The 26065-nt window shown below is 44.5% G+C and overlaps 1 protein-coding gene across 4 annotated transcripts in view; it reads left to right on the top strand.

The window, feature by feature from the left end:
- PHKB (phosphorylase kinase regulatory subunit beta) overlaps positions 1-26065 on the top strand; it is a 3137540-nt gene that overhangs the window by 1965410 nt on the left and 1146065 nt on the right. For all 4 annotated transcript variants that reach the window (XM_044081953.1, XM_044081952.1, XM_044081950.1 and 1 more), the window contains one exon: positions 5818-5913. In XM_044081953.1, the coding sequence (XP_043937888.1) occupies positions 5818-5913 (96 nt within the window). The remainder of the gene's footprint in view (positions 1-5817; positions 5914-26065) is intronic.

Genomic DNA, 26065 nt, shown 5'->3' with positions numbered 1-26065 from the left:
AAAAAGACTCTGAAACTACACCTGTCCAGAATGAAAACGTGTATACAATTTTAGAACATGTTTCTCAGAAATAAGTTTCAGGCCTACTTAAAGGAAAGCTCTCAAAAAAACTAAAAAGTATATTTTTCATATTTTGATCTTCTGTCTATTCCTGGTTCCTTTATAAGCAGTTGGTATTATTTTGTAATGAGTTGTATCCCAAAATTGGCCCAGTGGGGACTGCCATACTAATGTAATGTTCTGTTTTTCTTTATCAGTGTGTTTGGGAAAAGCCGAAAGAAGTGTGTTTTATGTTCTCATAATAAGATGCAGCCCAGATGCAATAAGTCGGATGGTTTGATTCTGCATTCCCTTATAATGACAGTGCTTTGAATGACTGAACCCTGAGTGTAGAAACAGTGTGATTTTTTTTTCTACTGAATTGCTTTGATTTGTACTAGCTGTAATCTTCTAAAATATATTTGATGGCATATTTAAAGCTTATCAAGCAAAGCAGCCGAGTGTTTTTTTTTTTTTTTTTTAGTCTTCTAAATGTTAGTTTTAGCTAGTGTGCACACCATCCCTCACACTGTCTTGATTGGTTAGATTCAGTAGGTTTGTTGAGGTATCTGTGACTAGCAGCTGAATCTGAATAGACCTGTTACAGGAGATTTCAGCAGACTGTAATATTCTGCATTGTGCTCTGTTTTTACTACTGTGTAGATAACAGCTACACATCACTGGCTGCAACAAAAGAACTTGTAGAACTTACTGCTGGGTCTGGGAAAAGGCTTTGTCAGTTAATGTGTCAGTCCAAATCATGAAGGCCAAAGGAAATGTCCAACCCGGAATTAATGGACATGCTGCACCTCAGAAAATCAAAATCCCATCGAGCTATGCGCTCGAGAGACTTGAACCTCAGCACTGAAATAAATAGGACATGCTGGAGGGACAGATTCATAACCCAGAGGCTCCCTTCACTCTGGAATAAAATCCCAATCCAGGTTAGGCAGAGTCCCTCATTGACTCTCTTCAAGAGGAATCTTGATGAGTGGATGGGAGATCATAGGTTTACCCCGGGTATCACTTCTGTGTCACTGTTAGACAGAGGCACAGTATACTAACCTCGAAAAAGGGCATAGCAAAATAAATTTAAAATGGGTGGCGAAAGCCAAACACATTCTGGCTAGGCTTATAAATGCCCTAGGGCAGATAGCCTAGTATGAACCTATTAACCTAAATGTGACAAATGACAGAGCTGTGTCTTCGTTAAGCCTTTACTTAGAAGTATCGAATCTTTGTTTGTCATGTGTCTGACATCCCATGCAACACTGGTTATAATGGTATGCTGCATCACCCATACCAAAAGTAGGTGATATCATCCTTTATTAGAAGCAAGAAGGTGCCCTTCTGTAACTCTACAGTGAATGCAGTTGTGTGTAGGTTGCATACGTTTTACACTGTATCGACTGAGTCGGGACTGTTACACATCTGAAAAAATCAGGACTGGAACGCTGTTTAATTGCTGATGTTTACAGTCTTGATGTTGGTATTTTTTTTTTGCTCAGTCTTATATTCCATAGTGAGTGTATTAACACCTGTCCTGTTTCAGTTCAACACCACTCTCTCCAGCAGCATCATGAGAGGTTGCAGGTAATACATGACTAGACTAGCACTAGTAGATTGCCACATTTGGCCCTATACCTGCAGAATAACTTCACGACGCTGGCAGCTCATGGTTGGATCGATCCATCTGATTCTCACTTAACCAGACAGTGCTTCTTGGTCACCCTGAAAACAGGTACCTACAGCTTGATGGTTTACCCAGTTAAATAAATGTGTACAATATTAAAAAAGAATGTGTGAGCTTTGATGCAGGTCAAGAAATGAAGGTTTGCTTGTTATGCTGTGGTATCTGGCTAACAATCCACTGCTGCATCAGGTGTGAGCCTGTTTTAATTTTCTGTAACCAAAGCATGGTCCGTAAATAATCATGAACTGGAATGTAGCAAAGCTAAGGTATAAATTGTTAAGGAATTATTAGCAGGAAGGGTAGGAATATTTATTTAAAAATGAATAGTTTTCAACGGTGTAGAGATCAGGGGGCGAAAGAGAGAAATGCTGAAGCTTTGTTGCTATTGGGGTAGGGACTGAGGTATTTGTAATGGCAGATACGGTGTTACCATGGTTACAGTGTTTACCTTACAGGTACAAGTTGTAGGGTTTGATTCTCACATGGGGTAATTGACTAGGCTTAAAATGGCTCATAAGGGCAGTTAGCCGTATACTAATCTATGAACCTATAAGATAACTCTCTATAGACGGCATCCTCTTTCGGGGAAATCAAGGGATACAAATGTTCTACAGATCATGGTGGGGTGTTAATTTGTTAGAATAACATTTGTGTGTTAGACCTTATAAGTGTGGTAAATTCATACTAGTACAAATGGTCTTTGTTTCACTTCAAGTGACAGGCTCAGTGGGCTAATAAAAATAATGAGAAGCAGAAATATGATCCTGAATCTTTTGGAAACTTCTTAAAGTTGCTCATATTGGGGATTGTGGAGATCATAAAATCAGATGCCTTTTTAAATCTTGGCATTCAGTGCTGATAGTCCTTAATTTTAGAGTGGTGGAACTTGCAGAAATGCAGACCTAATACTAATAACTAATTTTTTAAATAAGTAAGCCTAGTGAACTCAGTCACTTTCAGAGGTGACTCAGGAGCAGTACCTGCTTCAGGGACTTGCTCAGATTCTCACAGTATGCAGGTGGTGACTGAAAATCAAATTTAGGACTACTATAGGGTGCAAGTCTGGCAGTACATAGTGTTAAACCCCTGCTCCAAACTACCTACACAAAGAAGACCTTCAGTGATGTCATAATGTAACTGTTGGGAGTACAGTGAACGAATGTAAACGATGGAGGAGCACCAGTCATTTTTGTTTGTGCCTAGCAGGGTGGCAGAAGCAAAAGAAGAAACAAAGAGCATTTGATTTTCTGTAGAATTAGCAGCAGCACTGGAGTAATAAAATAAAATTGGTACTTTTCCGTTATCGGGGCAACAGCTGTAATGAGCTGTTGTAAGGTTAGCATGAGGTCGCAATGATTTTATATAAGTAAAGAAAATATATTGTGTGTTGACCTTTCATAAAACCAGTTTAGTCCAATATTTTTTCATTAAAAACAATACGCAACTGTAGACCATTGCCATAAGGGAGGAGTGGGCAGTGCTCCCCCACAGGCAGTGTGATAAATACTACGTTTTTGCGTATTGCCAAACTTTACTGGAATGTCTACATTCCAGTAAATGTCTACATGTATGTAACCTTTCCCCCGTAAATATACTTTTAGAATTACCATTTTGAAGCTAATATTTGAGAACCTGAAAATTTATTAGTAGATCATTAACAGCAGTACAGGATTTCAGTTAATTATTTCTGCTGTCATCAGTGATTGCATGTTTAATCGCTTCAAAGAAGTGCACTCGTATACAGTTCTGCTGTCATCATCACTGAAAGCATGTTGACTGGTATGCTCCACTGTCAGTCTTGTAAAAGTGCGCATGAGATGGCCGGTGTAAGACGGAGTATGCTAGTGTGAATCAGATGCAGTGCTTCTTGGCGATGCTAGCCTTCGCAGCGTTTTCATATGGTATGATAAGCATGCCCCTTTCGTTGATGTCCCTCTAAAACGGTTACCTTCACTGATGCCGTGTAAGAGTAAGGGACTTTGTCTTTTACAATGCAAATGGGATACACTAGCTGCAAAAATGTCCTTACTGCTTTTTTTGTCCACAATTTCAAGTAAAAACTGAGGGCTGTTCTCACATCAGCGGCAGCAGAGTGATCTGTGCGACCACGTGTGCTAACCTTCCAACAACAGCTCATTAGAGCTGTTGCCCCGATAACGGAAAAGTACCATAAAATTAAAAAAAAATGCGTTCATCAGACAGGTGACAAAAGAAAACGAAATAAGCAAGAAGATTAAAGACTGGTAAGGACTATAAAAAGGGAGTATAGTACAGTACCACAGGGGGTATTTAATTAACAGGGCTCATCATCAAGCATACCCGTCTACTTTTGTCTGTATACGTCTTAAAATGCTGACTCAGGCTTGAATCTACACCTAATTGTTGACTTGATTGCTTTTTTGTTTCTGATACTATCTTGTAAATATGTGATTTGTATGTCACATCATCTGGTTCTCCATAATTTTAAAGGATTCCAACATCTTCCTAAATTTACCCTTGAATGTTATTAACAGTCCACAGTACAGACAGTTACTTGTTTCAGTTATATTAATTGCAATGCTTACTGTTTTTTTCATACAATGTCTTTCTTTAGGAGATAAAGCTTTGAAAATGTTTGAAAGACATTTGGGCAAAAGCAACATTGAAACTGTAGACCTGAAGATGTATTTGTCATCCACAGAAGGGTTTAAAAAGAAAATAATGGATCTGCTTTATTTGCAGTAAGCCAAGTTGTCATTTGTAAATGAGAAGAAAGTACATAACAGTGGTCATTCATAGGAACTCTGCCAAAAAAAGCAATGTTCTTGTTACTGTTCGGTGATCAAGTTAGCACATTCATGGCTTTGTGCTTTATCACATGTCCTGCGGTGTTTCACAGCTGGCTTTCAGTGGTGCCCATGCTGCTATTACGTTCAGTGTTTTAGGTCGCTGAAATGCTGAAGGATATCTCTCAGCATGGTCATCAGCTCTGCAGTACCCCACTGTATATGTGCTTTTTGCTTTAGGTAATGCTTCTCTCTGTGATACTACAAAATGCAGTTATTATTTTTAAACTTGTGTTTCTCAGATGCTGCAGACCATGCTATACTCCTCAGTTAGTCTGTATGTAGCATCACTGAAGAACCTGTTTTGCTTGGGGGTTGTGTTGGAGATTGTTACCATGGTTGTGGGAATATTGCACATTGTTTATAATAGGAGAGGTGTGCCTGCTTTAGTATATTATTTGATCATTGGTTATTATGTAGTGGCCTAGTGTGCAAATTAACTTCTCTTGAAGTAATTGTTTCATTTTAGTTGAAAGAGATAATAGTGTACAAACCTTTCTTTTGTTTATTTTTCTGTACTTTTATATTTAAGCATGACGAACAATTATTCTGTGGAATATTCTATTCTAAGCTCTCCAATTAAAAGACTACCTCCTTTTGTTGTAGCTTTGCAGGACTATTTGTCATAGAACTATAATTAAAGTCCTCTCATTATAATAATATCTGTAGCTGTAACAGTTGCTGTTTTTATCAATTTAACAACAATCAGTAGTGTGATTTGTTTTTTTTTTTTAATTTTGTGAGACACTGGGAGTTGATTTCCTTGCTGCATAAATTCATGATTGCAATATAGCTCGATTCTTTAGTTTGTCTGCGTGTCTGATTTATGACTTAGCACATCAGTCATTTTTCTTGTGCCGTCATGCTGATAATCATTTTAATGCTACAGCAAGTAGAATAGTAACAAATCGTATTAAATATGTATAAGCTGTCGTGGCTCCTGACTAGCGGCTGTGTCAGTTAATCATGTCTACGAGAAGCGGAATTCCACTGCAGTTTTATATAGTGCATTTTTCACATCACATGACTCTTACTGGAAATAAAAAAAAAAATACAACTAATAATAAAAGTGAATGTATTATCATGTATTGATTAAGTGCCTCGGATTGCCTTAGTGTTGTAAGTTGCTTCCCTTATCTTTGACATTTATCACACATGCCTAGTTGTGCCTCACTTACTAGATAATATGGCCTACTACTTGTGTGCACTCTCCTACAATGTATCAGTGTATTTCACTCTGATATTTTTATTTAATTGCAGGGATGTTCCTGGTCCGTAATATTTGTAGACTTTGATGCTCATAATCGAAACAGACAGACCCTTTGCTCATTGCTTCCTAGAGAATCAAGGTCACATGTAAGTAACATATTTGGGAAAATATTTAATTGCTTATTGACATTCTTAACTTGTTTAAAATGATCGTTCTCTAGTTTATTTTTAATTTGCATTAAAATAATATTTGAGAAAGATGAAAGGAAGTATTTCATCTTCAGCAGTTTGCTTTGGTATCTTGAAATATTAGTTCCTGCAAATGAAGCATGCAGACTTGTTTTCACATTTTCACATTGAATTTTATTGAGTGCAGGGCTGCTGACCATTTCCATAAGGAACGATTTTCATGCATCTCAGAAGTGGCAGGCTTAAGCTATGCATTACTTGTATTTGTTTTTGTATTCAGCAAGTTGGCATACTTCAGTAATTACAAATGTGCAAAATAGCAAATTACTGTGAATATGCTGGTTTGGTACATTCCCTTAACTTTAGTTCTGTTATTTTTTAAGCTGGTTTTCATCAGACTTTCAGTACTTGACAGTCCTATCAGTGGTAAGGAAACACCTGCATCTTAGGGTAGTTGAGTATTGTGTCTGCTGGTACTGTAGTTGCAGTCCTCAGAAACTCTAAATATGGAATAAGGGAACTATATATTAAGTCCAAGCATACAGTATACACACATACACACACACACACACATATATATATATATATATATATATATATATATATATTTTTTTTTTTTTTTTACAAATATGTATCTGGATGGATGTATATAAGTAGCAGGAGTTTGCTGGACACAGTCCCTCAAAAACACAAAAACTACTAATGGTGTAACTGTGCATTTCCAACTTCTCATTTATTTTGTTTGAGTTTCGGTTTCTTTGATGAGTCTTGAGACCCACCTGAAGTTGTTTTCATGTGGTCTTCAATCTATGGGACTCAGATCCGAGGTCTGCTGTGACTTGGCTGTATACACCAGCATTGGAGACAAAATCCGAGCTCCTCCCCTACCCGTAATGCCCCACTGTCCCTCCTCCCCTCAGATCTCATTGCTGCTTGTTCAAACAGCATGGGACCATGTTTCTGAGTTCTTCCAGGGGTTTTCAGAGTGTTCTTTTTCTGCCAAAGTAGGTGTTTTTCCCTTAATATTCTCTCTCCTCATCCTACCCTTCCTTTCTACTTCACATTAGTGTGCTATATGGATTTAAAAAAAACCTGTTCTGAGTTCCTCTTTCTTTTCTCTCTCTCTCTCTTCTGTGTGTTTTTGCCCTGTGCCTGCCCTTCCTAACCAGCTGAGTTTAAAAAGTGTATGGAGTGTGGGCATAAGATTCCTCTATCTGATGCCAACACTCTCTGCATGGTATGCTTGGGGGGCGGTCCACCTTTTAATCAATGGGCACTTACTGACAGGAGGAACAAGTTGAATTTAAAAGGCCTTTTGCCCTCGACTTCTCAGACTTCTTCAGGTCCTTTTTCTGCTTCTGGGGCTCAAACCTCCACCAAGAAGCCTGGAGAAGGGGAACGGGCCAGATATAAAGATCGGGAGCAGCATAGGAAGCAGTCTCCTGACTGGGCTTCCTCAACCGAGCTGCCCACTAAGTCTCGGCTTGTAGTGGTTCAGGGTTCTCCTTGGGTCTAATCACCCCATTTCTCCCCAGAGCCAGCAAGTTCCTGCACCAACTCTCCTATCCCTGCTTCTCCTTGGCACCATTCCAGGCTGGGGTCGGTGGCATCCTCTCTCTGGTCCAAGCGGAGCCTGTCGGAAGCTGAGGTGGACAGGATGATGATGAAGTTTCGCTGGGCTCAGATACAGCTTGGGGTTTTAGCTGCTCCATCCCCCTCCAGAGCCGTGACCTGTAGCCTAGATTTTTCCCAATCTCTCATTCTCCGAACCAACCTTTGGCTTTGGAGTTCTTGGGCCTGAGGTTTCCTGATGTTGGTGTTGACGGTCTCTTGTACCTCGAGGCCAAAGATTACCTTGAGCGGTTCGACTCCGATGGCGTCGCACCTTACCAACTCTCAGAGCTGTTCCTTCAGCTTTGGCTCTGGGGGGGTTGGCTTCGGCTGTGAAGCTAACAGAGCTGTCTCTTCTCTTGGGGGGTCAGTGCTGGGAAACTGCTCTAAATCCTCAGGTGCTGGGGGTGGTGCTCTGGGAGGCTCCGTCAGCGGCTTCATCTCCTGTGGCGCTGTCTTCTGGGGTCTGCTCACCTTCGGCCTTTGAAGTGGTGGAGAGGGTCCTCTCTGCTCCCTTGAGGGCCTTAACACTTCCCTCCATGGAACCCACCCTTGCTTCTTCTGTTTCTGGGCAGAGTCATCCATCCTGCCTCCTCAGGGACAACCTGTTGTCAGACCTCCCCAGGATGTTCCCTTTCAGGAACCCCTTGAATATTCCTAGTCCTTTCCAGAATATTCCCCCAAGAAGGCACCTAGGAAGCATATGTGCAAGAGGAGGCACTTAGATTCCCCCCGGTATCTCTCACGGAAGATACAGACTTGGATAAGGGGGGGGGTCCTCTAGATCACCTCCTGATGATGTCTCATTCGGAGACATTATAGAGATCCTGTGTCAGAGAGGTGGATGGTCTACCCGTAAACCCAACCCTGATGAGTCCATATTCCTGGAGGCATTTGGCACAGGACCCTCTACATCTTGGGTGTCCCTCCCCTCCAGATCTGTTGGTAGATCTCGTCTCCCGCAAGTCATGGAAGGAACCGGACATGGTTGATCCCCTTCCCAAGTGCCCGGAAAGGGTGCTTAGTGCCCATAGGACTGGCCTCATTGGTCCAAGGGTTCCCCAGTCATTGCCATGGTGGTTGCAGTAGCCACCAAGAAGGAGCTGGCTCAGGAGAGCTCTTCGGCCCATCCTCCAAACAGGGAGTCTGTGGTGATTAACTGCTTTGGGATGCAAGTTTTCGCTTCAGCCACCTTTGCTGTGTGTGCACTGATCTATTTGGCCCACATCACCGCACTGCAGAGAGACCTGGTCAAGGTACTCTTAGCACCTGCCACAGGAGCCGTGTCGGAGAAGAAGGTTTTCTCCTCCAGAAAGGCCACATTGACAGCCATTTCAAACATGTCCATGAGGTTACTTTCTCATGCTACTGAGTGTACCTTGAGGACGGCCGGTATAGGCGTTGCCATTAGGCAACATGCTTGGCTCTGACTTTGTGCTTTTTCTGAATTCTTCAAGGCATCTTTCACAAATGCCCCTTTTGATGATTCCATCTTGTTTGGACTTACTGCTTGTGATATTCTTGCGCAGAGTGAGAAAGATGGGAAGATCTTGTCTGCCATCAGGATCTGCTTGTCTACCCTGCAACAGACCTACTCTAGGAACCAGCATTGGACAAGACGTTGTGGTTCCAAAAGTCTCAGGGTCTATATTATAAACCCAAAAGTTTACTTCAGCGAATGCTCACATGAGCGAAAACACTGGTAAACTAAAGGGTATTTGTGGGGTCGTGGTACAGTGAGGAGTGGGATTTTTTCCCTTTCCTCACTGTAGTGCGATCTTGGAGTTGGAATATATAGTTAGTGGGGGGTGCAGCCCCCCACAATCAGCAGTTCGATTACCGGAGTTTTCGCTCGTGAGCATTCGCTGAAGTAATCTTTCTGTCTTCTAATATAGACCCAAGTCTCAGGGCTGTTCCTAGGAAGTTCAGGGTGAACCTTCCCCTAGGGGCAGAGGGGAAGATGACAGATGCTGTCCTCATGGCAGAGGAGTTCCAAGGAACCAAGGGTCTCAAGATTCATTCTCGGACAAACTCTTTCAGAAATCCTTTGGGATTGCCAGACTGCTGTACAATGGAGGGAGTTGGGGGGTCGCCTCTCTTTGCACCCAACAGCCTTGGAGTCCATCACAAATGATCATAGGCTGCTTCAAATTATATCCAGAGGTTATTCCATCACATTTCTTCATCCCCCACTCCAAGGAGAAACCTCTCAGATGTTCCAACTGGTCAATGGGAGGCGGCAGCCATAGAGATTTCCAGGCTGCTCGAAAAACGAGGCATCATGTCCGTTCCTCAGACCAGTCTGGATCAGGTATTTATTCCAGTTTCTTTTTGGTGCCAAAGAAAATGGGGGACTTCAGACCCATTCTGGATCTCACTGCCCCGAACCTGTTTGTTGCCAGAACAAAGTTTTGGATGGTCACCTTACAGTCCATTTTGTCCTTTCTGCAGAACAATGACTGGATATGCTCCATAGACCTTCAGAACACATACTATCACATAAAAATGAATAGGCACTTCAGAAGGTTCCTTCTCTTCAGGCTGGGAGCCAATTACTTCCACTTTGGAGTACTCCCCTTTGGACTTACCACAGCCCCCCGGGTGTTTACCAAAATGATGGCAGTAGTGGCAGCTCACTTGAGACTGCAGGGATCCCTGTGTTTCCTTACCTCAATGACTGGCTCCTCTCTGCTCCCACCAGACATCGGCCTCTTCAGGCCAGGGATTACCTCCTTCTCCTAGCATCTTCCCTAGGCATGTCGATCAGTTTGGTCAAATTGAACTTGGAACTGGTTCAGGTGTTCAGTTTTATAGGCGCCTGGTTGGAAACGGTGCAGAGCAGCTTGTTTCCGCCGCAAGACAGGATACTTTCACTTCAGCAACATGTGGGGTTTATACTATAAACTCCTTGTTCTCTAGCAGGGATGGTTCTTCGGGCATTGGGGTCTATGGCAGCCATGACATCTGTACTACATACTGCGAGGCTACAAGTGAGGATCCTGCAGTGGACATTAGCGATGCAGTGGTCCCTACTCAATCTTCCTCTTTCTTATCTGGTTCGGATGTCCCGGATTTTTTGGTAGTCTCTAAGGTGGTGGCTCCAGTCCCCGAACCTCCTCTTGGGCAGTCCATTTGTTTTTCCTTCCCCCTTGCTCACAGTGACCATGGACACCTCCCAGCTTGTTTGGAGGGGCATTGCATGGGATGGATGGTCCAAGGCACGCGGACAATCTTTATATCATGTCCTGGGAATGAGAGCAGTGCTTCTCGTGCTGCAAACCATTCAAGCTTTTCTTCCTACCAAGACAGTTGCCATCCAGATGGACAACATATATGTTGTCTGGTATAGCAACAAACAGAGGGGGACCAGTTATTATCCCCTATGCTATGAGGCCATGAGATTATGGAATTGGGCAGTCAGTCTCTTCCAGCTGTTTCCTGGTGGCAGTTGCACATTCCTGGGAAGTCTAACATTCTAGCAGACAGACTTAACAAAACCATTCTGATGACTTATGAGTGGTTCCTGAATCCATCTGTGGTGGACATGATCTTTTGGAAATTGCATCATCCTTGCTGCAATCTTTTCTGCTCTCCTTCCAACACTAAGTGCAGAGAGTTTTTCACCCTGATCCCCCCACCAAAATCACCCAGGGATGCTCTAGTCCATGCTTGGCTCTCCGGTCTATTTTAAGCTTACCCCTCCTCTTCTTCTGAACCCCAAGTTTCTTCAGAAAGCACAGTGGTTGAAGTGCAAAGTCATCCTCATTGCCCCTTCTGGCCTTGCCAAGTTTGGTTCCCCACTCTTTGGTCTCATCTGGTGGGACTGAGTATCTGGTTCTAAATCTCTTCTCACACCCATCAGGGGTTCCACATCTGGACTTAGCTTGAAGTTCACCCTGCAGCTGCTCAAGTTCCTTTTATGGTGAGAACTCCCTGGATGTCTTCACCAGTTAAAAAGATTTTGGATGCGGCTCGTAAGGCCTTTACTAGAAAAATTTACTCCAGTAAGTGGAAATGTTTTTCCATATGGACGTCAGAGCATACGTTGGATCCTTTTACAGCTCCTGTTCCTGCCATTTTGGATTTTCTACCTCATATCTTCTACAACAGAGCAAGTTTTTCTATGATTTAAGTTCATTTGGCAGCCATCTCAAGTTTCCACGTGGGTGAGAATTCTGCCTCCCTGGCTTCTTCTAAACTCTGCAAGGCCTTTTTGAAGGGTACTTTCCTTCTTGGGCCACCAGTCAAGGACTCCATGCCTCCTTAGGATCTTGCTTTGGTTCTGCAGGCCCTAGTTTCTCCTCCTTCAGAATGAGCTGCCACCACACATTTACAGTTTCTTTCTTGGAAGATGGCCGCCTTCTGCCAAGTGGGTCTCTGAATTACAGGCATTGTCAGTTAAGCCTCCTTAACTTGTCTTCCATAAGGACAGAGTGATTCTTCCTACTAACCCCTCTTTCATGCCAAAAGTGGCGTCCAAAGCTAACATTAACCAGGTGATTCATTTGCCAGTTTTCTTTCCAACTTATCAGAATAAATGGGAATACAAATTGCATTTGCTTGACATCCATAGGCAGTTATGTTTTTATGTGGATAGAACCAAAACTTTGCAACAGTCTGATCAACTTTTTGCATCTTTTTCAAAACCCCGTTTGGGAAAGCCTATTTCTAAAGTCACCCTTGCTCATTGGATTTCCAGTTGCATCTCTACAGGTTATCGCACTACAGGTATGCCTTTACCTGGCCCTGTCCTGGCGCATTCCACCAGGTCAGTGTTGTCTTCTGCGGCCTTTTGGTCCAGGGTTCCTATTGATGACATTTGCTCTGCTGACACTTGGTCTTCTTCACATACTTTTATTTCCCATTACAAATTGGGCATTCTTTCCAGGAGCAGAGCTTGCTTTGTCTCTGCTTTGCTTGGGAATATCCTTCCATGAGGGCATCCCATTGTTATTGTAGCTAGGGACTCTGTCCCATAGGTTGAAAACCAAATGAAAACAACTTCATATAAAGAAGTTGTGTATTTACCATAACGTTCCATCTAAGTTGTACCTTTTCATTTGTCTTCAACTGTCCTTCCCTCCTTCCCCTCTGTCTTTGGACTTGTGTTGTGGACCGGACAGATGCAGGCTCAGGCTTATCAACTTCTTGGTCCTGGGTTTGAGGCTGGTGTGTGTGTATACCTTCAGTGGTTGGGGATACGGTACTCTGCTGTGGGCTGAGTATGCTGTCCTGCAGCAAACTTGATCTGAGAGGAGGAGGGAGGGAGAGGGGGGCATTATGGGTAGGGGAGGAACTTGGATTTTGGCTCCAATGCTTGTGTATATCGCTGAGTCCCATAGGTTGAAGACAAATGAAAGGCAACAACTCAGAACATTATGGTAAGTACACAACTTATTTTTTGTAGTGCCACACATGATATGGAGCTATAGAGTATAGGTGCAGTGTCGTTAGCCTTGGCAACTTGGTTTACTGTGGGCTGGTGGTAAGTAATATTACATAACTTCTGTGTTAGGTTGCTGTCTGCTCACTGTAGGAATGTTCATTTATTTGCCAGTCCTGTCCTTGTTTCCTCTTGAGACGGATGCAGCAGATTGGAATACATAGACTGTGATAGTTGTGGAGGACAACATTATTTATCGCTTGCAATGCTGGCATGGTGGGTACCTTTGAACTCATGTGGATGACTTCCTTGCCATCCTTTACATTAATGAGTAATAACTATGTGAGTATTCTAAGCTTACTGATGAATTGTTGGGGAGCAGGTATGTAAAAAATTAAAGTATTTGTGAGACTAGATTTTCAGGAAAACGGTCTTACAAATAACAAATGCAAATCAATTGTTATTCATGGAGACCTTTGTAGTGGAGTGATTCTGAGGTGTGCTGTTTACCCTGTTCTGTTGTCTTTGCCTCCTTGAGGGTTTTACTGGTTGAGATTCAACCTAATACTCATGGGAAGGGTCCTAATGTTAAGTTGTCTATCTCGCCTTCATTCTTGCTGGTTGGGTTCGGAGCCGATCCTCGGCTCCGACTCTGCTATCTACTAAAGCTCGAGAGCTATTTACTGGCTCGAGGCTTCCCCTATCCCACAATGGTTGGCGCTAGATACCCAGATCTCATTTGCCGCTTCAGCTACGAGATTGCGCTTTTACTGGCTCAGGTCGTATTAATCTTTTTTTTTCTATTATTAGCTCATATTTACCTTGTATTTTTCTTAGATATAGTTAATTTTTTACCCTTGTAGTATAGTTACACTGTGTATCCCCTAGTTTATCCCACTAAGGAAACTTGTTTTCTGTTAGAGAGTTTCTACCCTTCCCCCCTTGTTTCTTCTCTATTAGTGGCTAACCCCACCCTTTTTGTACCTATAGGAGTAGTGTTTAGCCTTGTACTTTTTATATATATATTATTAAGGATAGTTGTTGTTTTTCAGTGGTGGTTTTTTGTAGTTATTGTTAGCTTAACTAGTGCGGGTGTGTGACTGTTTCTGTGTGCCTTTTTAAGCACTAGTTTTATTTTTCTCTCTTTAGTATCCCCTGGCCAGTATGTCCAGGGATACTAAAGTCTAAGGCTTCAAGAAGTGTGACTTCTGCTGTCAGAAGATGTCTCTGACAGACGGTCACACTTCTTGTGTGTATTGCTTGGGTTCCCTACACCTGCAGGACTCCTGCTCGGTCTGTCACGCCTTCAGCCCGAGAGTCCTGCAGGAGCATAGGAACAAACTTATTTTGAGAGGCTTACTTAAGCCAGAGGGATCCCCGGCGAAGCCTCAGTCGGGGAAATCCTCAAAGCCCACCAAGCCTTCGGCTCCCAGTTCGGAGCCGTCGCTGGGTGGAGCATCTGCCTCCTCCTCTTCAGTTTCGGCTGGAGCCGACATCTCTAGACCTCCATCGGCTCCGACTTTAGTGCTGGAACCGTTGTTGGGTCGAAACCGTTCTAGGTCCCCTTCCCTAGAATTGGTTTGTTCGGCTCCGAGGTCACCGTTGCTTCAGTCTGAACGAAGCCATAGGTCCCATTCCACTCGGTCCTCCAGGCTATCTGACCATGACTTGGAGAGGGTGGTCAGTAGACTCCTTAAATCGCAGGCCCTGGCCCAAATGTTAACCAGCCCTTCTCAACAGACTGTGGCTGTCCTAGTGTCTTCAGCAATTCCTCCTCCGACTCCCCCTTTACGTTTGGAGCCGGAGCTGGTTGGGGCTCGAATCTTTGAAACAGAGCCGATACCACACCTTTCGGCTCCTTGCTCGGCTCCGATCTCTTCATTGGTTCCTTCCTTGGAGGGATCTGGGCGCCGGAACTCCCTCGTTGGCTCTGAGGGGGCGAGTGGCATCGGACCCTTGTCCGACCCCGTTCTCCCTCTTGGGGCTTTGGCGCAGTTGAGCTCGGCCCGACATCGGCCTCGGAGCCGTCCCTCTCGGTGCCGGGAGGGGTTCACGTCTCATCAGAGCGGGGGACCCTCTGCTCTGCCTGGTAGGGGCACCTTCGAGGTCATGAGGAGCGTGCTGACTCCTGAGTCGGCTCCTTCTGTGCCTGCATCGGTCTCTGTCCACCCTCCTGACCCGAAGCGTGGAGAACAGATGCTCCAGGTCGCCCCAATGGGGGTATCTTCCTCTTCCGAGGCCTCCCCTGATCATTCAGAGGAGCCCCCTCGGAAGAGAAAATGTAAGAGGAAACATGTCAACTCCCCCGAGTCAGTCACGTCTGATACCGACTTGGAGGATTCGGAAGAGTCCCCAAGATCCCCCTCTGAGGATGTCTCCTTTTCAGACATCCTAGAGATCCTTAAGCAGAGGGGGAACTGGACTGCCCTTAAACCTCCAGAGGACGAGTCGGTATACCTGGACGCGTTTGGTTCTCGCCCTTCTACCTCCTGGGTGTCTCCACCCTTCGACCCACTCGTGGAAGTAGTGGTTCAAAGGGCGTGATCAGCCCCGGACACAGTGGAACCAACTCCCCACAGGCCCACTAAGTTCATTACAGCCCCACCCAATAAAAATTTTTGACAAAAGGTGTCCCCGTTGATGCCATGGTGGTGGCAGCAGCCACGAAAAAGGAGTTGGCTAACCCTTCGGTGCCTGTCCATCCACCTAATAAAGAGTCTAGGACAATGGACAGGTACGGGAAGCGGATGTTTTCCTCAGTGACCTTTTCCATGCGGTCGCTGAATTGTCTGTGCCACTTCACCCGCCTTCAAAGGGATCTTCTCAAGGAACTCGGCGATACCCTTCAAGATCCATTAGCTGCGGGGGCTCTGGATAAGATTAACTCCCAGCTGGCGACCCTTAACTCTATCATCAACTCCTCCATGCGGCTCATTTCCTATGCAGCCGATGGGGCAAGTAGGGCCGCAGGTACAGGCGTGGCTTTGAGAAGACATGCCTGGATGCGGTTATGTAACTTTGCTGACCCCTTTAAGGCGTCCTTAACCAATACCCCCTTCGATGGTTCAGCTCTGTTTGGCCCACAGGTGAAGGATACCCTTACCAGGTGTGAGCAGGAAGGCAAGACTCTCTCTGCCGTGGGAGTCCATTTTTCTACTCCCTCTAGACCATACCCTAAAGGTCAGAAGAGTGGGAAAATGTGGTTTCGGAAACCCCAGGGAGTCGTGCCTGACACATGTGGCGAGTTTCCCTCCAGGGGCAGGGGAGGGAACAATAATAGACGCCGCCCGAGGGGCAGAGGGGGTCCGCAAAATCAGGGTAGCAGAGAATCTTTCTCTGACAAACCCTTTCAGCACCCCTGAGGGGCTGCCTGACTGTCCACCTTTGAGGCAGTCAGGGGAAGATTGCCACTGTACCCAGAAGCCTGGCATCTCCTCACACAAGACAAATGGGTACAGTCCATCATATCCGAGGGTTCCAAAATCCCCTTTGTCCACACCCCTGTACAAACAACCAAGTCCCTTCCAGATGTTCCACCCAGTCTAAGGGAACAAGCAGTGCTAGAAATTTCAAAACTGCTAGGAAAAAAGGGCCATCCAGCCAGTCCCAGCAGACCAGCAAGGATCCGGAATTTACTCCAAGTTCTTTTTGGTGCCAAAAAAGACAGGGGACTGGAGACCCATTTTGGATCTCAGCAGGTTAAACAAATCTGTTCAAAGAACGAAGTTCCTGATGGTCACGCTTCAGTCCATTCTACCCTTTTTGGGTCAGGACAACTGGATGTGCTCCATAGACCTTCAGGATGCGTACTACCGTATCAAAATGGACAGGCGCTCCAGAAGGTTCCTCTGCTTCCGTCTGGGAGCCAGTCACTATCAATTCAGAGCCCTGCCCTTTGGTCTCATCACAGCCCCCAGGGTGTTCACCAAGTGCATGGCAGTGGTTACGGCTCACCTGAGACGGCGAGGATTCCAGGTGTTTCCATATCTAGACGACTAGCTCCTTACTGCTTCAACCAGGCATCAGCTACTGCGAGCCAGGGATTATACCATCCAAACTTGTTCCGTGCTAGGTATCTCAATAAATTTTGAAAAATCTGCATTGCCGCCTTGTCAGTCTATAACCTTTATAGGCACAAGATTAAATAGAAAAGATCTGTCCGCAAAACTTCCTCTAGACAGTGTGTCAGACATTCGCCGACATGTGCAGGTCTTACTACAGTGCAAGAGTATTCAGGCAAGATTTGTACTAAAAATGTTGGGTCTCATGGCAGCAGCAGTCATACTAGTTCCCCTGGCTCGTTTTCACATGCGGATTCTTCAGTGGATGCTTTTTACCCAATGGTCCTTTCAACAACGTCCGATGTCTCACAAGATAATAATCACTCAATCATGCAAAGACCACCTGGCTTGGTGGATGGTCTCCCCTCTAGTACTCCAGGGCAGACCGTTTGTTCTTCCTTCTCCTGTTGCCACTGTGACCACGGATGCCTCCCTGATTGGGTGGGGGGGCACTTTCAGGGCAGGACTGTCCAGGGCACTTGGCAACCTCTAGAGTACCACCTGCACATAAATGTCTTGGAGATGAGAGCAGCGCTTTTAGCATTGCAAGCTCTTCAGGACTCTCTACCCACTGGGACTATTGCAATTCAAACAGACAATATGTCTGCAGTGTGGTACATCAACAAGCAGGGTGGAACCAAGTCATATCCCATATGTCGAGAAGCACTCAGACTCTGGCAGTGGGCGATCTCCTCTCAACAGTTTCTGATAGCAACGCACATCCCCGAGAAGTCCAACGTCATCACGAGTGGTCTCTCAATCAGTCAGTAGCGGACAAAATTTTCCGCAGATTGGGTCAGCCTTGCTGCGACCTTTTTGCAACTCCTCTCAACAGCAAGTGTGACGATTTCTTCACTCTCTTTCCCCTCCCCGGCCACTCCCCCAGAGACACTCTAGTTCACGATTGGCCCCAGGGTCTTCTGTATGCATTCCCACCTTTTCCCCTAATTCCCAAACTAATTCAGAAGGTGACCTCGTTGGGATCCAGGATGATCCTCATTGCCCCTTACCGGCCTCGACAAATTTGGTTCCCATTCCTGCTTCGTCACCTGCTGGATCAGCCTTGGAATCTGGACCCAGTGCCGGACCTCTTGGTGGGCTGCACCAATCCCTTCAGTCTCTCAACCTCACAGCTTGATTGCTCCACTTCCAACCTTAGCCAGGCTTCCACATATTTCTCAGCCGGTGCGTGAAATCATGCTTTCTTTGCACAAATCTGCCACCAGGAAGACTTATGCTAGTAAGTGGAAACGTTTCTCTTTCTGGGCAGAGGCTAGGAATATAGACCCCTTTGCAGCCCCTGTCCATCCCATTCTACATTTTTTAGCATAACTCTTTCAAGCTGGTTCCTCGTCTGCCACCATTAGGGTCCAATTAGCTGCTATCGCAAATTTCCACGCTGGCCTGTCAGAAACTAGCATCATGTCCCACAAACTTTGCAAGGCCTTTCTTAAAGGAACTATTTTGCTTAGGCCCCTGGTAAGAGATCCCCCACCTCCATGGGACATAAACTTGTTATTAGCTTCCTTGATTCTCCCCCCTTTTGAACCTGCGGCTTCCTGTTCCTTAAAATTGCTCTCCTGGAAGACTCTCTTTTTAGTAGCCATCACCTCAGCTAGGAGAGTTTCGGAACTTCAAGCCCTCTGTATTTGTCCTCCTTACCTTGTGTTTCATAAGGATAGAGTTTCACTCAGGACTAATCCTTCGTTTCTGCCCAAGATACCTTCCGAAACAAACCTGAATCAGGCTATCGATCTACCTGTCTTTTTTCCTAACTATTCGAACAAAGCTGAACAAAAGTTACACCAATTGGACGTTCATAGGCAATTACGTTTTTATTTGGATAGGACTAAACAAACAAGAAAATCAGATCAACTTTTCCTGTCCTATGCTGAGGGCAAGCAGGGCCTGCCAGTTTCTAAAGTAACCTTATCCAGGTGGTTGTCCTCTATTATTACTTTGATTTATCAGCTAAGACATAAAGAACTCCCTACTAAAGGTAGCTTTTCAAGCAAGACTACCAATGGAATCTATTTGTGCTGCAGCCACATGGGCCACTCCTCATACTTTCATTTCACATTATAAGTTGGATATGGCCTCTAGGAGGAGAGCTGATTTTGGTTCCACTGTGCTCAAGAGTCTGTTCCGATGAGCCACCCAGGACTAAGGTGCTAGGGATGCTGTCCCAACCAGCAAGAATGAAGGCGAGATAAACAACTTAACATTAAGAAGTTATGTACCTACCATAAAGTTCCATGTTAGTTGTCTTCTTCTCGCCTTCTTTCTTGCATCCCACCCTCCATTCCCCTAGCCTGGACAGCCCGAGAAGAGTCCTTTTTTGAGGCCTTCTTCCTCTGGCTGAGTCTTATTTGGGTTATGCCCTCCTCTGTTTTAGTACTGTAGGTAAACCTTGTAGTTTGGACAAGTGTCCTTGAAATTTTTTTCTATGGTGTTAGCTCTGCCAAACGAGATCTGGGTATCTAGCGCCAAGCATTGTGGGATATGGGGAGGCGTCGAGCCAGTAAATAGCTCTCGAGCTTTAGTAGATAGCCGAGTCGGAGCCGAGGATCGGCTCCGAACCCAACCAGCAAGAAAGAAGGCGAGAAGAAGACAACTAACATGGAACGTTATGGTAGGTACATAACTTCTTATTGTCTTACTTGGTCATTTGATCTCTGTTGATGATCTTCCTTGATAGGCCAGGAGTACCTAACTGCCTTCCGCTGTAGATGAGTCCTGTTTCTAGCCGATCTTTGCTATCATTTCCCTGTAATTTGGCTGTTTAGCATTTGTAGTTCCAAATATTTATTGTTGTTTTTAATTTGGTGGGAGGTACTCTGTGAGAAGGGAGAACTGGTAAATGTGAATGACGTGTACTTTTGTTGCTGATTTTTGATGTCATAGGATAAATCATTGTGGGTGAACATTCCTGTCCGAGGGTAGAGGCATCTGATAAAAGATGATGCACGCTGAAGGACAGAGAGGATATACACAATCTCAAGAACCAGCAAAGAGGATCCTTTTTGTAACTTAACTGATACAATCAGAATGTATCCACATTTTCTGGTGAACTATGAATCTCTTGAACTGAAGAATACAAAGAAGAAGGAAGGCTTGACTACCATTTAAACTTATTCAAATCTTTTAAGTTTAAGCAATTTGCCTGTGGAAGGCCATGAGTGCTCGGCCGAGGTTACAAGTGGTTGTTGATTGATTCTTTAGTCATCATCATTGATCTAGCTTCTTTTGACACTGATGACTTCATTTTATCATTATGAGTAACCACAGTCCATGTTGTAGCAATAGCTTCATGTTCCTTGGTGTCAATGATGACACTGTGAATGCATTCTTTGCATCTGTAATTTTGGCTTCTTCAGGCAAGATTAGCAGGACTAAATACAAAATAAAGTAAATATGAAGTAAAAGCTAGTAGCTTAATATACAATTTAGAATGTAGAAGCAGAGAGGTTAGTCTATTTATTTATTTAGTTTTATTTTACATTTGTTGACCGGGATAGTCCGAATGGATATATGTCCATTTTCAGCAGAGGCCCGGGGAGAAAAGTTCCACATACCAAAAAAGAGACTGTACATACTTCACTGAGTGATAAACTCAGGCAGACATGTTTAGAAAAATATAGGCAAAGAATACAGGCAGATATCAATATACACAATGTGAAGACTTGCATTTGATTGGCAGAGACGTATCAGAAAATGTGAACATAGAATACAATCAGATTTCACAATTCACAATGCTTAGACACTCAAATGCTATGAGGCATAGATACTTGGCTAAACAGCAGGTTGGGTAGCAAGACATGTATTAGTGAAGTTGTTAGGTTTAGAACAAGAGCACAGCCAATGAGATGGGTGGTATTTTTTAAGTTCTCTTTCAAATGGGGGTAGTGAGGTTTCCTTGGTAATGGTAGTAGGGAGTAGATTCCAGATTTTACCAGTTGAATTGGCAAATATAGCATCGCCTGCAGAGTTGTTGGATTTTTGGGTCAGTATCAATAGTTTATCAGCTGAGCGTAATGGCCTGGGGGCACTATGAGGGGTGAGAATATTTTTGAGGGCAGGGGTGTTAGGTTGGAGTATTTTATGTGCTGCTATAAGATGGTTAAACTGTAGAAGGGTAGGATACTCTAGCCATCCCAGTGCTTTGAGGTTCTGGCAATGGTGGGTCCTAAAAGCCATGCCAGTAGCGAATCTGGCTGTATGATTGTAATATCCTGATAATTTGTTGAGATTGGTTTTGGATAGGTTGGTGAGTACAGGGGAGGCATACATAAGGGTAGAGAAGAGGTATTATATTGCAATAGCTACCCTAGCTGGGGGGGGGTGAGGAAAGGTTTGGCTCTGTACAGGGAGCCAGGTTTTTTGTTCACAGACTTAATAATGTGATTTACATGTTTAACACATTTAAGGTTGTCTATTATTATGCCTAGAAGCTTTGTGTGGTCATCAGGGGAGATAATGGTGCCATTGCTAGATTTGATGTTGAAGGAAGGAGGAGAAATTCTACGGTTTGGGGAGAATAGTAGTAGCTTGGTTTTGTTAGGATTTAGAAGCAGGCAGCGATTAGCTAGCCATGTTTCTACCATGCTGAAAGTGGTGTGGGTGAGGGTTAGAAGTTGTGTAGGAGAAGAGGCGGAACAATATTAGCGTTGAGTCATCTGCATATTGGATGCAGGTGGCTCCTGGGATGGTGATGTGCAAATCATTGATGAAGATAGAGAAAAGAAGGGGACCTAGTATGGACCATTGTGGGACACCTAGGGTTAGAGGAATTTGGGATGACAGTTTGCTCTGCCATGTGACAGCCTGCTGTGTACCTTTTAGGTAGGAGTGAAACCATTGTATTTTGTGTTGGGCTAAACTGATGGTTTGTAGGGTTTTGAGCAGTAGCTGATGGTTGACCATATCGAAAGCTTTTGAGAGATCTAGGAAGAGTGCTGAAGATAGTTTGTTGTTGTTACGATGAAGACTGATGACATTAGAGAAAGATAGAAGAGCTGTGGTGGTACTGTGGAATGGCCTAAAGTTGTGCTGAGAGTCGGCGAGCTTTCCGTTTTGAATAAGAAAGTACATGATTTGTTTATGTATGCATCTTTCCATGATTTTAGCTAGTGGTGAAAGAATGGCTTTAGATCTAAAGTTAGATAATTCTGTGGAACTTCCTCCTTTATGGAGAGGTATAACGTGATATTTTCCATATTGCTGGAATGGGTCCTTCTGAGATGGATCTGTTTATCAGAATAGAAATGGGATGTGCTATGGCATCAGCTGCTTTTTGAAGATATTCAGCTGGGAGGTGGTCAGCAGCTGGTGTAGTAGGTTTTAGCTTTTTGACTAAGGACCGGGTCAGTTTGGTAGGTACGGTTTGAAAGGTAAAGGTGGGTTGGGTGCTGGATGGATCAGGTCTAGATGTGCCAGAGCTGGTGTTTGTGTCCGATGGAGTGAGATAGGTAGCTAGAGACTGGATAGTTTCAGTAAAGAAGGAGTTGAAGCTGTTTGCAATTTCTACAGGGGATTTATCAAGGGCAGCTGATAGGGTAGGAGTGGCCTTGGTGGAGACGATTGTTAATACCAACCCAGAACTTTTGAGGTTTTAGCTGATAGTTTTGTTATAGGAGGGTGTAGTGATTTTTTTTGTTAGAATGACAGCTTTTTTGGTTTGATTCCTTAGCTGCCGGTATCTTACTTGGTCCATAGGGGCTTTGGTAACATGCCACCTGGCCCAGGTGTTGTTTCTTAGATGTTCTTCATTCCACATTGCTGCAGTCCTAACTATTGGGTAGTCCGCTGTCCAGTCGGCCCGAATACCAAAGTATATGGCTGACGTCGGTCACGGCGCATTAGACTGACGTCAGTACGTCAGGGTACTAATGCGCATGACCGACGTCATATCCTCAGTCTTTTTTGCCGCATGGTCCGATGCAGAAGCAGTTTTTGCGAGTGCAGGTTGGCGTTCTGAAAGTTTCTGAAGTCAGAGTTTCAGACCGAATCAAAGTTGGCTAAGTACCCGTTGGGGAATATTTTGGTTTTCTTGCCTCAGTATTTAACCGGATGTCAGAAAAAGTGAATAACTGTATTTCTTGTGGGAAACAGATACCTCATAGGGATTACCATACTTTGTGTATACCTTGTTTAGGGCCTGAGCACGACGTTGTTGGATGCCGCTCTTGTGCTAGGTTTAACAAACGCACTATTAAGAGAAGGTTAGACTGTGCCAGGTTAGTGTTTGGGAAGCGTTGTAATTATAAAATGCCGCCGGATGGTCCGACGCCCGCTTCAACCAAAAGCGCAAGGACAAAGCAGGAAGCCTAGAGTGGAAGAACCGACAGTCCCGGACGTCGGTTCTTTAGAAGGCTCAGTGGAGCCGGAGGTTCTGCCAGGAGTTTCTTTGGAGTCTCAGGGAGAAACTTTACTGTTACAGGATGTATCCTCTCAGGAAGTAGGCCAGCCTGAAGGGCTTCTCAGGTGGCTGTTCTCCCTCTCTTCCTAAGGTGGTTAGGGCCTCGCCTTCTGTTTCTAAGGCTTCTTTAAGAGGCAGGCCTGCTTTAGCTTCAGTGGGGTTTCTCCGAGTGTTTCAGGGTCTTTGCCTAAGAAGCATATGCTAAAATGGCGGAGGATTTGATTACAATGATTAGAGGTTCTATGCCCCTCCTGATAAGAGGCCTAGGGTGGAACCTGAGTTTGAGAGTTTTGAGCAATGTTCGAGGCTTCTGAGTCTTCTGAAGACTTGCAGGAGTATCCTCCTTATTCTGATTCTGATGTGGATGATTCTACTCCTTCAGCTTCGCCTCCTGAGGATTTTTCATTTTCAGAGACTCTGCATTCCATGAGGGAGCATTTTAAATGGGAAGGTCAAGATTTCTCTGATTCCAGGAAGAGGCTTAGAGAGTTCTTGTTTTACCCCAGCATAGGCCTTTAGCTATACCTCCTGTTCTGAATGTGGTAGAAGATGTTTTGCAGAGGCTTCCTGAATCCTGACTCTTTGCCTCCTGCCCCAGTTAAACCGGATAGGTACTATAGGGTGCCTGAAGCCCATAAGTATCTTTTAAGAGTCCTAGGGCAGACCCAGAAATTGTCTCAGGGGCCTAAAGGTGTGAAGGCTTCTGTGGTTAAAAATCCTGTTCCTCCTGATAAAGAGGCAAGGGCTTTGGATAGATGGGGAAAGAAAGTGTATACTTCTTCCACTTTAGCCATGAGGGCGTTGAATTGTCAGTTTCATATGTTAAAATATCAGAATTATCTCCTTTCACAATTGAAGTCTAAGGTGGATGCTCTGGCTGAAGGTATTGAGTGTAAAGAATTGCAGGATTTAGTTCATGTTTCTGAACAGGTGGGTAAGCATTCCTTGCAGTGTGGTTTTGATGCTGTGCAGGCCTCCTCGAGGGTGGCTGCTACTGGTTCTGTTCTTCGAGGCACGCCTGGTTGAGGGATCAGAACTTAGCTGAGCATGTTAAGACAAGGATTTTGGATGCTCCTTTACAGTCAGATGTGTTGTTTGGTTCGCCTGTGGAAGCAGTTTTAAAGAAAATGGAGGACAAGGCTAAGTCTATGCAAACTGTTAAGGATTTTTTGCAGGTGCAGCCTCCGAAGTTTAGTAGAAATTGGCCTACTAAGGGGTGGACTTATCCTGCTTATGATTCCCAGTCTAGGGGTAGGTCTAGACGTGGTAGAGGCAGAGCTCAAGGTTCTTTTAGGCCCAGGACAGGGAGTTCACCTGCTCAGACTTCTGGTGAGGGCAGGGGTCAGTCCTTTAAGCAGACCCAATGACCTGCCTTTTCAGCTGCCAGTACATTCTCGCCTGGTAGCACCTTTGGGAGGAAGGCTATCTCTTTTCAAAGAAAATTGGGATTTAATTACCCAAGACAGATGGGTTCTGGATATCATTCACCACGGTTACAGGTTTTATTTCCATACCTTGCCTCCTTTCAAAGGCATGCCAGACATTCCTCCTCTACAAAGAACAGAGGCTCACAAGCAAATTTCTCTGTTGCTCCAAATAGGGGCTATTCAGTCAGTTCCTGTGCCAGAAAGGGGCCTAGGATTTTATTCTCGCCTGTTCCTAGTACCAAAAAAGGGGAACACGTGGAGACCAATTTTGGATTTATCTATCCTCAACACTTATCTGGACATTCCCAAGTTCAAAATGTTGACGTTACAACAACTTTTACCTCTGCTGGGCAAAGATCACTGGATGGTAACTTTAGATCTAAAGGAAGCTTACCTTCATGTGCCAATAAGACTAAGTTGCAGGAAGTATCTGCGAGCTGGAAATTCTCATTATCAGTTCTCTGCATTGCCCTTTGGCTTATCTACTGCGCCCAGAGTATTCACAAAGGTTCTGGCTCCAGTGATAGCTTACTTCAGGCTAAAAGGAATTCAAATCTATCCTTACTTGGACGACTGCCTGATTCTGTCTCAAGAAAAGGAAGACCTTCTACAGCATTTGGAATATGTCATAGCAGTGCTAAGATGCCTAGGGTATTCTGTGAACGAAATAAAGACCAGTCTAGTACCCTCTCAAGACATGTGCTTTCTGGGTGTGAGACTGAATACAGCAGCCCAGATGGCCTTTTTAACCCCGGACAAACAAAAGAATCTTTCCAGTTACTTCCATCACCTATCTCTTCAGTCCGGGCTGACTGCAAGGACAGTCCTTCAAGCCTTAGGGTTCATGGCATCTTGTATTCTGGTGCTTCCCAATGCCAAACTGCATATGAGGAAGCTACAATGGTATCTCAAAAATCTGTGGACAAAGCACTGCCAGGATTTGGACACTGTCATTCAAATAATACCTTGCATTCAAAAGGAATTTTTGTGGTGGGCTCAGGAATGTCACCTAAACAAGGGACTCTCTGTGACCCGCCAGAGGCAAGTCAGATTCTAACGACAGATGCCTCAGATATTGCTTGGGAGCTCATCTAAATGGAAAGTGGATACAAGACAAGTGGCCTGCCAGACTACAGCATCTACATATCAACATGAAAGAGATGTTAGCAGTCCAGTTTGCATTAATGGCTTTCAAGGAGTTACTTCTTCC

This window comes from Protopterus annectens, chromosome 8.part1, assembly GCF_019279795.1.
Source record: "Protopterus annectens isolate FY-2018-M chromosome 8.part1, PAN1.0, whole genome shotgun sequence".
Taxonomy (NCBI): domain Eukaryota; kingdom Metazoa; phylum Chordata; order Ceratodontiformes; family Protopteridae; genus Protopterus; species Protopterus annectens.
Note: the sequence above shows the minus strand (reverse complement) of the source record. Positions and strands in the feature narration are given on the sequence as shown.